Below are 12628 nucleotides of genomic sequence, written 5' to 3'. Positions count from 1 at the left end.
TAGCTTTTAGCTATACAGTGTGTATTATTCATAATTTCGCAATTGCCTTTGGAAACATTGGGACTCCCTAATTTTAATATGATATCATTAAAGTTTACTATATTTTATCAGTATTCATAATATAAAACATTAGCTTGTCTGGAATAGAGTGCTCCCCAACAAGAGTCTACTACTTTCTTTTCTCTTTGTGGCTGTACTATGGCGACAACAGACACACATGGGTTACAAAAATTACAGGAGTCGTATAGGTCAGAGCACAATGGCAATGGCCGAACTATTCAGGAAGGAAGCCTGGTGTCTTGTGTTGAGGGGGTCAGATCAGTAGTTATCATACGCAGCGTGGATCAAAGGTGGGTTTCCGCTCCCGGAGATGAGAGTAGTCCTGGAGCTCAGATGAATGGCTCTACCAGGAACGGACAGGGGCTGTGAGACAGCCCCAGCATATTACTGTGAGCACACAAGGTGGCATGGCCACGGCTCATGGGACGAGGCCCGGTGGCACACCCCGTCTCTATGCAGGTTGTCCAAGAAGAACGCGCCAGCCCATCTCTGTGTGTGGCTGGAGTGGCCCATCAACTCAATCGTTCCTTCTGGACCTGGGCTATACGGAAACCCATAATGCCAGGAACAGAGTGCTGGTGATTCAGGCCACAATGGGAATAGATAGTAGAAATATGCAGCTGAAGCTATGCCCGCCATTCTTTTTACCATAACTGTGATTGAATATAGCCCATCACTGATTTTGAAAATAAGCTGAAAGCCTCATTCTAAGTAACAATAGAAGCAGGTTCCCCAGTAGCACAGTAGGGTAGGGGGAATCCTATCACACTGATGCTGTAGGATTATAGAGACAAAACTACAACATCCAGCTTGTTCTACATTATCTTCTAGGATGTTTTTTGACCTTATTAAGAAGTAATAAGCGTTTTAACTGTAATTCTACCATATGCTTCTGTAGGTCTACACAGTTGTGAAGAAATCAGGTGATGGGGTGACTCCCTGCAGCTGTCCCAATGTGTCTAATGGATTGAGCAGGACCCTGAACCCCATCATGGAGTTTTCACCTCACTCACAGATCCATGAGAGAGACAATGACCAGAAGGTCCTGAAACTCACCAACAAGATCATTCAGCTGCTGACTGGAGAGGTGACTGCTGGGGGGAATGGGACATTATACAGTAACACCAGGGGAGGTGTCTGGGTGATGACTGGAGAGGTGACTGCTGGGAATGGGGCATTATACAGTAACACCAGGGGAGGTGTCTGGGTGATGACTGGAGAGGTGACTGCTGGGAATGGGGCATTATGCAGTAACTCCAGGGGAGGTGTCTGGGTGATGACTGGAGAGGTGACTGCTGGGAATGGGGCATTATACAGTAACACCAGGGGAGGTGTCTAGGTGATGACTGGAGAGGTGACTGCTGGGAATGGGGCATTATACAGTAACACCAGGGGAGGTGTCTGGGTGATGACTGGAGAGGTGACTGCTGGGATTGGGGCATTATACAGTAACACCAGGGGAGGTGTCTGGGTGATGACTGGAGAGGTGACTGCTGGGAATAGGGCATTATACAGTAACACCAGGGGAGGTGTCTGGGTGATGACTGGAGAGGTGACTGCTGGGAATGGGACATTATACAGTAACACCAGGGGAGGTGTCTGATGACTGTATCATTGTGTCTGTCAGGTTCCTATAAGGTGTGAGGATGTCACTGTTTATCTCTCCATGGAGGAGTGGGAGTATTTAGAGGGACACAAGGATCTCTACAAGGATGTCATGATGGAGAATCACCAACCTGCCAGTTCAAAAGGTAAGATCAGGTTTAATCCTCTCATCATCATCTTATGTGTGTAGCAGGTGATAGTTTAGTGACTTGGGGGTCTATTTATAAAGCAGTGGAAAGTGTGGAGAAGTTGACCATGGCAACCAATCAGCATTGAAGTAACATTTATAATTTGCATACTATACAGTTGTACAGAGCAGCTGATTGGTTGCCATGGGCAACTTCTCCACTCTTCACTGCTTCATGAATAGACCCCTTGGACACTTCCAGAAGCCACAATCCAATTTTTATTTACCTATAATAGGATCAATATTCTTGGTGTGAACTCCAAGTTTTAAGTTTTAGTCAGGGTGATCGTATAAAATGGTAAAGAAGAAAAACGAACATTTCAGTCTTATTATTCATAGAAATTGTATAGCGTAATATTAAACATATCTTACTCGGGTATCTTTAGTAACAGTAAAAGAAAAATTCAAGTTTGGGTCACCAGATATCAGTGTAGTTCCTGGTTTTTAGACGTGTTATAGTTCCAATCAGCGACAGCTCCTACTTACATTTAGTAGGGGGACTGCCGCTACCCCCATGCCTGAAGAGGAGCCAGCCAGCTGCCAGCCTGGGGTCCCTGCACTTAAGCCGTGGATCAGGCAGATACGTGACCTGTGCATGCACAGATGTCGTGGTGCGACTGCGTATACGCAAACACCCGGCTTCTATGGACTGCATCGGCTGCAGCCCATAGAAGCCGGATTGGGCTGTGCCAAAGGCAGGGAGTGTCTTCCTACAGGATGTCAGCTCTCTGCTTTTAGCAGCCCGGCAGTTCCAGAGGGAGGAAATGCCTCCAAATGGGCCTGCCTGTAGTGTCTGTGACTGACAGGTAGGATTTACAATAGGAAGTCACAGAGAGGAGAGGAGTGGCGGATTTTACCTGGGGGCGGGGCTGTAGTCCTGCAGACCGTAAAAAAAATCCGCCACTGGTCCCTTTTACAAACTGGAATTATTAATCATAGCAGACATACATTTTTCATATACAGCACGGCGGCTGTGATGTCTCAATAAACACATTCATACACTGTATCACCAGTGATGTCTGCTTGCACAGAAGGAGAATGATATTCAATTGCAAGATGAAAACAAATGTGTCTGTATTAATATGTAAATATATGAGAGGTTTCCTGTACTAGGGTCTATGCTAAGACCTGCCTCTGCCTTACTCGCGTTTCGCCTAGACTTTATCACAGTTCAGTGATAGTTTAGTTTGATGTAGTAAAATAGGTTAGCTAAGGAATGTTTAGTAGACATGAGCCTCTATTTGATTTAAAGGGATTGTCTTCCTAAAATGTATCAATGGTGAGTACATTTTTTTTAGTATCAAGGGCTTACTTCCGTTTAAAAACAAAAAACCCAGCAGATTGTATCCTATTGTAACATATATAGGTATGTGAATTATTATTATTATTATTATTATTTTAAAATTAGCCTTTTTCTATGAAATTTATGAACAGATGGTATTTATATTATTTATATTGCTTGACTAAAGAAAATCTTTTTCCATTCAACCCACTTCTCGCTGGCGCAACCTATCCTTGGTTTTGTATTTATTTTAATAACTATTACAGACTTAACTTATACAAGTCTCCACTACCCATAATGATGACTTCTACCACTTCACTGCTCCTGGGGGATACGATCATTAAGTCGATATGGAAAAAGGTCGACATGCATTTTTCTTTTTTTTTTTTTTTTTTTTTTAACTTTTTCATACTTAACCGTCTACGTGGACTACGATTGGGAATGGTAACCTGTGCCGAGCGCAGTGGCAGCGGAGTGAGGCACTTTGCCATGTGAGGCGACACGGTGCACTAATTGGGGTTCCCCGTCACTTTACGATGAAAACGACACCAAAAAAAGTTAAAAAAATAAATAACCTCATGTTGACCTTTTTCAAAGTCGACCTTGTTCATGTCGACCTAATGGCTGTGTCGACCTATTTCAGGTGTCAACCTAGTCACTGTCGACCAATAGTGGTTGACCTAATGACTGTCGACCTAATGCATGTGGTTTGCAGTGATGGCACAATATTATGTTTCCCATTTAAGATAAAGAAATTTTTAAATCTGTATACTTATAAGCCATTCTGTCGTTTTATCTTGCACATATTTACATTCACCAAAACCTGAATAATTACAATTTACTGCCCCACAAAACAAACTGCACTGTCCCAGCAGCCTGGTGGTTAAGACACTGAGGGGGACAAATGAAGGCAGGTGCACAATGTGGTATTTTCCCATCTCTTACTATAACAAACACTACAGTAGTTTGGAAATATCTGCTTCACGTAATGGTTTCAGGACTGTTAGTATACGTGGATGCCTTTAAATGAATAACCGGGACATCATGTGACCTGAAGTTTGCTCTGGCTATAAAATAGAGCCCAAATAAGGCAGAACTGTTCTAGAGACCAATTACTTTTCCTTTTGTTAATGTTTGTGCGTGAGGAGCCTAAGTAACGGGATATAACCACTGTGAGTAAAACATTAGGGGTCAGTTCAATTAGGAGTGAGGGGGGAGAGTTGCTGCTGCAGCAGTGTAGAAGCCCCAGCTACTGCAGCTGAATTGTCAGCCCTGTAACCCTTTCTCCCCTGGACTCATGGATTTTTGTAGGCTATGGGGATTCAAACATAAATCTACGAGTCCACTGGTACCTCGAGTGCAGCATATAGCTGCAATTACTTGCTGCTGGGCGCAACAGTTGCACATAATTCCATTGACCCCTTATTGTGGGGAAAAGGGACTGTACTGGAAAAATCAGGGCACGTGAGAATCCCAATATTGTTTTGTGGCTGTTCAAGAAAAGAGAGCAGAAGGTGCAATTTTACACTTTGGCAAAACCATGGTGTGCTGCAGGGGTGCACATTTAAAGGGTGGTCTTCAGTTTGCCAGCTGTCGGGGTCCCGGCGCACAGTATGCCGGCGCCGGAATCCCGACAGCCAGCATACCGACACCGTTTCTCCCTCTTGGGGGTCCACGACCCCCCTGGAGGGAGATAAGAAAGCGCGGCGCGCCACCGTGCCCGCAGCGTGGCTAGCGCAGCGAGCCCACAAGGGGCTCATTTGTGCTCGCCAAGTTGTCGGTATGCCGGCGCCAGGACCCTGACAGCCGGCATACCATACTACACCCTATTTAAAACATGCATGCATACTGACAGACAATCCTACCTCAGCCCTATATTATTGTGTTCAAACAAAGCTGTCCAATATTTATGTGTTACATGTAAAACCAACAGTATTTTCTCTGCATGCAAACAAATTGCATTTGTGCCCCTCCCATCACACCATGGGTGTCTATGTGTAAACTTAGAACATTTAGCAGGATTTTAGCCGAACTATAAATAAGGCCTCTATACTGTAACTTAGCCTGTTTGTCAAAATTGAGACAAATCCCCCGAAATGTAATGTTCCTATTCATGGCAATTTAGGACAGGGTTTTCGGGACTATTTATCAATGCCCCTCTGTTTTGGAACACGTGCTTCAATAAGCAACTTGTCCCAGCCAATCCTAACGCTTACACAAAGGTTTGTCCTGTCTTGTGCACTACGGGGTCCAGGGCAGGGGCGGATAAAAAGACGGATGGGCCCTTCTGCACTGTTCGGTCACGCGCACACCCCCCACCCCTGTGCTGGCTTTTCCCACAGTAGACTACTACACATGCTCTGATCTCCAGGAAAATTGTGCTGGCTCCATTGCCTCAGTGATTTCTATAGTGCACATGACCAGGTCTCCGGAAACTTGGAGCCTGTGATACTTACGGCACCAACGGAGAGCTAAATATTTTAAATGGGTGCAGGGCCCAGGGTCTCATGTGCATCACAAACCCTGCACCTATTATAAATATACCCATGGGGATGTCAAAAGACAGATCCTGGAAAACTGACACTGATCAGAATGCTTTTGCCGGCAACCCGGGGTCCCGATCAAGTGACTGCCGGGACGTCAGGGATGGGTGGGTGTGTGTTAGGTTTTAACCTGCGGGGGGGGGGGGCTGCAGTAAGGGTGGGTTAGGTTTAGGCACCCTCACGGAGGTTAGTCTTAGGCTGCGGCTGGGAAGGTTTAGGTTTAAGCTATGGGGAGGGGTTAGGGTTAGGCTGTGGGAAGGGGCGTGAAGGGTTAGGTATAGGCTTCAGGAAGGAGGGTGCAGGGTGGGTTTTAGCTTGCTTCCCGACCCCTGTTGGGATTCTAAACAGCAGGATTCAGCCCCAACCCCACCCATGTCCCAGGGAAAAATAGAGGAATGTAAGTAGATCCCTCCTCCCATAGTTAGCTGCGGCCAGTCAAACTCAGAAAACTTTTATATTTTGGAGCTTGATAAATAACATAAATTACAGTGCCCCTGTACATTGTATGGGGAATGCGGTGTGTTCAGATACTCGTGTATTTTAGTAAGGAAACAGTAGTGTTTTATGCTAGGCATGTTTATTGTTATTTTATTCTTAACATCTTCTTCAAATATCTAAAGCTGACAAAATCCTGAATACATCAGGGTTTTGAACACTTTCTTAAAAACTCTAATCACTCTGTAATCTTTTCCAGATATGCCAAGCTCTATAAAAACTTCGGTAGCACTTGATTTGCAAATGTTATCACCGGATTCCATAGGCGAAGATGAAAGTTTAATTGCCTTCAATCCAAAGGCAGAAACAAACACTGTCAATAAAGTTGCACCAGAATCAACCTCTTGTGACAAACCTCTCCAAGTTACTAACACGTCTACAAAATATACGCAGACAGAACCTACTCCCACAGAAGAGAAGTCTCCTTTCATTGGTGAAACTGCCAATATTACTTCCAGTCCCACAGACAGTACTGTGAGGAGATACATACCTGAAACTTCCAAATCATCTGAGGAAGGAAGTCATACAGGCTCTGACTTCTACAGGCTGACAGAGCAAAAACAAAATGCATCTGCCCAACCAGGACATGAGATGGACTCAAGTGATAAAGGGCATCTCACAGACAATATTATTTATACACCAGAAAGACCCAAATCTGCTGATATTACAGACGAATCAAACTCCTGGGACGCTGACTTAACCTACCCAAAAAGTCTTTCACCCACAGATCAAACGGAGGCCCAATACACATCGACATGTATTATAGAGGTCGCAACCTTATGTGATAAAGGAAAAGTCACCTGTACAGATACCTACACGCCCGCTGAGCGTAGACAGAAGTCATATACAATTGCCGAAACCTCAGAGGTGCCAACGTCAACTGGCAAAAATGTAATGTACACCAACATTTATACACCCACAGAATTAACACAAGCAGATTTAACTAATATTAAGAAGGAGCTGGTGTCATGGGAAGATGGGAACCTGGAATTGAAAAATTTGTATATTCCGCCAAAAAATGTGCAGCGAAAAATAGTGCCCTCTGCTGATATTTGCGGCACCACCCCATGGGACAGAAGTCTAACTGACAAAGACAGTTATCCAAAGATACCATTTACCACCACTCGTATCAAGACAGAATGGGAAGAAGGGAATTTTGCAGACATTTATGCACCTCCGGATCTTACACAGGCCGCATACGCCACTATTAGCATAGAAGACTACAATAAAGACCCCAGTAATATAGATAAAATAAATAAAAACCTGTCTATAATAAATTGCACCTCGTACAATGAGAACTATAACAGTAGGCTAACCTATGCCACACCCCAAATAATCCAGATGTACAATTGTCCTCTTTGTAACAAGTGTTTTTCTAGTAGCTCAAATTTAGCCAAGCACAGGTTAATCTGTAAAGGTAGGAAGCCGCACATATGCTCCGGATGTGGGAAATGTTTCGCCAGCGCCTCCTATCTTGTTATACACGAGCGAATTCACACAGGAGAAAAGCCCTACTCTTGTTCACACTGCGGGAAGAGCTTCACCAGGAAGCCGGACCTAATCCGGCACGAGAGAATACACACGGGGGAGAAGCCATTCGCGTGTCCAGAATGTGGGAAGTGTTTTACCAGTGTCTCCAATATATTTATGCACAGGCGCATACACAGTGGAGAAAAGCCGTTTCCCTGCTCCGAATGCGGGAAACGCTTCATTAAGAAGTCCGATCTGGTACGGCACGAGAAAATTCACATGCCTCAGAAACCTCTGCCTTGTCCCGAGTGTGGCAAATATTTTGGTTCAAAGGCCATCCTAAATAAGCACATGCAGGTTCATGCCGGAGAGAAGACGGTGACTGTTTGTGAAGCCAGTTGATTTTTTATTTTTATTTTCATATGCTGTATTATGAAAAACTCAAATTGAATAATGCAATTTACTGTATTCAAAATGGAAAGGTTCTTCCCATTTTGCACTGGTGCCCTCTCTCCCTTTTTACTCTTAGACATTTGGTAATAATCTGTTACAGTAGTATTTCGCTACAGCTTCTGGGAATTTGCAGTGGACAGGAAAACTCCATCTTTAGGGATATTTAACAGTAAACCAATCCCCGAGATAATGCCAATGGTCAGATGTTGGGATCCCTGGCTCTATGCAACTAGCATCGGCCCTCTGCTATTGAAGGGAATGGGAAATATTTTGCATGGGTAGAGATCATTTCTGACTCACCGGTAGATCTTTACTCCTGACAGTATCAATGAATTAGCAAGACCGGTAGGAACAATGCATGTGGTACCTAAGGGGCAGGGGGTCTTGAATAAACAGAGCAATCCTCATGTACCATAAAAGCGCATATGTCCGGTTTCTAAATTATGGAAGATTAAACATCGAAGTCAAGTTGTGACCAACTGTTCTTTAGCCAGATCTTCATGTCCTCTAATAACTTTGCTCCATGCGCAACAAGTCGCGTAACACATTTAGTGGTATATTCAATTGATGTCAAATTACTTAATTTGTCGAAATACGGGTCTTTTCCGACCAAAAAACCATGTCGAATCGGATTAGACAATTCAATACAGCGCTTATCGACAAAAAAACATGTTTCAGTTTCGACTCTTGACTATTCGACAATTTCATGTCTGTAATGTAAAAAATGCGGCATTTCGACAAAAGTATATTCAATTGAAGAATGTCGATTCGACATCAGTGCTTTTCGACAGTCAATTCGTCAATTTCATTGCGCCTACTTTTTCTGGCGTGAGCTGATAAGAAATCTTAAATACTTTTATTTCTCTGACGTCCTAGTGGATGCTGGGAACTCCGTAAGAACCATGGGGAATAGACAGGCTCCGCAGGAGACTGGGCACTCTAAAGAAAAGATTAGGTACTATCTGGTGTGCACTGGCTCCTCCCTCTATGCCCCTCCTCCAGACCTCAGTTAGAATCTGTGCCCGGCCAGAGCTGGGTGCTCCTAGTGGGCTCTCCTGAGCTTACTAGTAAAGAAAGTATTTATTAGGTTTTTTATTTTCAGTGAGCTTCTGCTGGCAACAGACTCACTGCTACGTGGGACTAAGGGGAGAGAAGCAAACCTACCTGCTTGCAGCTAGTTTGTGCTTCTTAGGCTACTGGACACCATTAGCTCCAGAGGGTTCGAACACAGGCACCTGTCCTCGATCGTCCGGAGCCGCGCCGCCGTCCCCCTTGCAGAGCCAGGAGAACAGAAGTTTGAAGACGACGAAATCGGCGGCTGAAGACTCCTGTTTTCATTAAGGTAGCGCACAGCACCGCAGCTGTGCGCCATTGCTCCCAGCACACTTACACACTCCGGTCACTGTAGGGTGCAGGGCGCTGGGGGGGGCGCCCTGGGCTGCAATTGAAGTACTTTTGGCATAAAAACATACATATATACAGTCTAGCACTGTATATATGTAAAAAACCCCGCCATTTTTTTACATGGAAAGCGGGACAGAAGCCCGCCACTGAGGGGGCGGGGCCTTCTTCCTCAGCACACCAGCGCCATTTTCTCTTCACAGCTCCGCTGGAAGCAGCTCCCCAGGCTCTCCCCTGCAGTATCCAGGTACAAGACGGGTTAAAAAGAGAGGGGGGGGCACATAAATTTAGGCGCAAATAATACAAAAAAAGCAGCTATTGGGTAAATCACTTATTAGCAGTGAGAATCCCTGTGTTATATAGCGCTGTGGTGTGTGCTGGCATACTCTCTCTCTGTCTCCCCAAAGGACTTTGTGGGGTCCTGTCCTCAGTCTGAGCATTCCCTGTGTGTGTGCGGTGTGTCGGTACGGCTGTGTCGACATGTTTGATGAGGAAGGTTACGTGGAGGCGGAGCAAGGGCAGATAAGTGTGGTGTCGCCCCCGTCGGGGCCGACACCTGATTGGATGGATATGTGGAAGGTCTTAAATGACAATGTAAACTCCTTTACATAAAAGGTTTGATGACGGGACAGCCGGGGTCTCAGCCCGCGCCTGCCCAGGCGACTCAGAAATCGTCAGGGGCTCATAAACGCCCTCTATCTCAGATGGTTGACACAGATGCCGACACGGAGTCCGACTCCAGTGTCGACGATGGTGAGGCACATTTACAGTCTAAAATGACCAAGGCCATAAGATACATGATTATTGCAATGAAAGATGTATTACACATTTCTGAGAGTAACCCTGTTAATACCAAGAGGGTTTATATGTTTGGGGAGAAAAAGCAACCAGTGACTTTTCCCCCATCTGATGAATTAAATGAATTGTGTGAAGAAGCGTGGAGTTCCCCTGATAAGAAATTAGTGATTTCTAAGAGGTACTGATGGCGTACCCTTTCCCGCCAACGGACAGGTTACTTTGGGAAACATCCCCTAGGGTGGACAAGGCGCTGACACGCTTATCTAAAAAGGTGGCCCTGCCGTCTCAGGATACGGCCGCCCTTAAGGAGCCTGCGGATAGAAAGCAGGAAGCTATCCTGAAGTCAGTGTATACACACTCTGGTACTCTGCTGAGACCTGATATTGCTTCAGCCTGGATGTGTAGTGCTGTAGCAGCGTGGACAGATACTCTGTTAGACGACATAGATTCCCTCGACAGAGATACTGTTTTGCTAACCCTGGGCCATATCAAAGACGTCGTCTTATATATGCGGGATGCTCAGAGGGACATTTGCCTGCTGGGCTCTAGAATTAATGCTATGTCCATCTCTGCCAGGAGGGTCTTATGGACTCGGCAATGGACAGGAGATGCTGATTCTAAAAAACACATGGAGGTTTTGCCTTATAAGGGTGAGGAATTGTTTGGGGACGGTCTGGCGGACCTCGTGTCTACAGCGGCAGCTGGAAAGTCGACTTTCTTGCCTCAGGTTTCCTCACAGCCTAAGAAAGCACCGTATTATCAAATGCAGTCTTTTCGTTCCCAAAAAGGCAAGAGGGTCAGGGGCGCATCCTTTCTTGCCAGAGGCAGGGGTAGAGGTAAGAAGCTGCACCATGCAGCCAGTTCCCAGGAACAAAAGTCCTCCCCTGCTTCCACTAAGTCCACCGCATGACGTTGGGGCTCCACAGGCGGAGCCAGGTGCGGTGGGGGCCCGTATCCGAAACTTCTGCAGCCAGTGGGTTCGCTCACACGTGGATCTCTGGGCTATACAAATTGTATCTCAGGGATACAAGCTGGAATTCGAAGCGACTCCCCCCGCCGTTACCTCAAATCAGCCTTGCCAGCTTCCCCCATGGAAAGGGAGGTAGTGCTGGCGGCAATTCACAAGCTGTACCTCTAGCAAGTGATTGTCAGGGTCCCCCTCCTTCAACAGGGAAGGGGTTACTATTCCACAATGTTTGTGGTACCGAAACCGGACAGTTCGGTGAGACCCATTCTGAATTTAAAGTCCTTGAACACTTCTATAGAGAAATTCAAGTTCAAAATGGAATCGCTCAGAGCGGTTATTGCAAGCCTGGAAGAGGGGGATTTTATGGTATCGCTGGACATCAAAGATGCTTACTTGCATGTCCCCATTTACCCACCTCACCAGGAGTACCTCAGATTTGTGGTACAGGACTGTCATTACCAATTCCAGACGTTGCCGTTTGGCCTGTCCACGGCACCGAGAATATTTACCAAGGTAATGGCCGAAATGATGATACTCCTTCGGCAGAAGGGAGTTATAATTATCCCGTACTTGGACGATCTTTTCATAAAGGCGAGGTCCAGGGAGCAGTTGTTGATCAGCGTAGCACTCTCTCAGGAAGTGTTACTACAGCACGGCTGGATTCTGAATGTTCCAAAGTCACAGCTGATTCCTACGACGCGTCTGCTTTTCCTGGGCATGATTCTGGACACAGAACAGAAGAAGGTGTTTCTCCCGGTGGATGAAAGCCTAGGAATTAGCATCTCTGGTCAGGGACCTCCTGAAACCAAAACAGGTATCGGTGCATCACTGCACGCGAGTCCTGGGAAAGATTGTGGCTTCATACGAAGCCATTCCCTTCGGCAGGTTCCATGCGAGGATTTTTCAGTGGGATCTGTTGGACAAGTGGTCCGGATCGCATCTTCAGATGCATCGGCTGATCACCCTGTCCCCGAGGGCAGGGTGTCTCTTCTGTGGTGGCTGCAGAGTGCTCACCTTCTCGAGGGCCGCAGGTTCGGCATTCAGGACTGGGTCCTGGTGACCACGGATGCAAGCCTCCGAGGATGGGGGGCAGTCACTCAGGGAAGAAACTTCCAAGGGCTGTGGTCAAGTCTGGAGACTTCTCTACACATAAATATACTGGAATTAAGGGCCATTTACAACGCCCTGAGTCAAGCAGAGCCCCTGCTTCAAAACCGGCCAGTGCTGATTCAGTCAGACAACATCACGGCAGTCGCTCATGTAAACCGCCAGGGCGGCACAAGAAGCAGGATGGCAATGGCGGAAGCCACAAAGATTCTGCGATGGGCGGAGAATCACGTGCAAGCACTGTCAGCAGTGTTCATTCC

The 12628-nt window shown here is 46.1% G+C and overlaps 1 protein-coding gene across 4 annotated transcripts in view; it reads left to right on the top strand.

Annotated features, from left to right (window-relative positions):
- The window catches only part of LOC135054926 (oocyte zinc finger protein XlCOF7.1-like), a 51893-nt gene extending 43309 nt beyond the window's left edge, over positions 1 to 8584 (top strand). For all 4 annotated transcript variants that reach the window (XM_063958413.1, XM_063958415.1, XM_063958412.1 and 1 more), the window contains 3 exons: positions 959 to 1147; positions 1688 to 1811; positions 6372 to 8584. In XM_063958413.1, the coding sequence (XP_063814483.1) occupies positions 959 to 1147; positions 1688 to 1811; positions 6372 to 8044 (1986 nt within the window). In that variant the 3' untranslated portion in view covers positions 8045 to 8584. The remainder of the gene's footprint in view (positions 1 to 958; positions 1148 to 1687; positions 1812 to 6371) is intronic.
- The last annotated feature ends 4044 nt before the right edge of the window (positions 8585 to 12628 follow it).

This window comes from Pseudophryne corroboree, chromosome 3 (genome assembly GCF_028390025.1).
Source record: "Pseudophryne corroboree isolate aPseCor3 chromosome 3, aPseCor3.hap2, whole genome shotgun sequence".
Taxonomy (NCBI): domain Eukaryota; kingdom Metazoa; phylum Chordata; class Amphibia; order Anura; family Myobatrachidae; genus Pseudophryne; species Pseudophryne corroboree.
The sequence above is the reverse complement of the archived record's forward strand: the minus strand, read 5'-3'. Positions and strand labels throughout refer to the sequence as shown.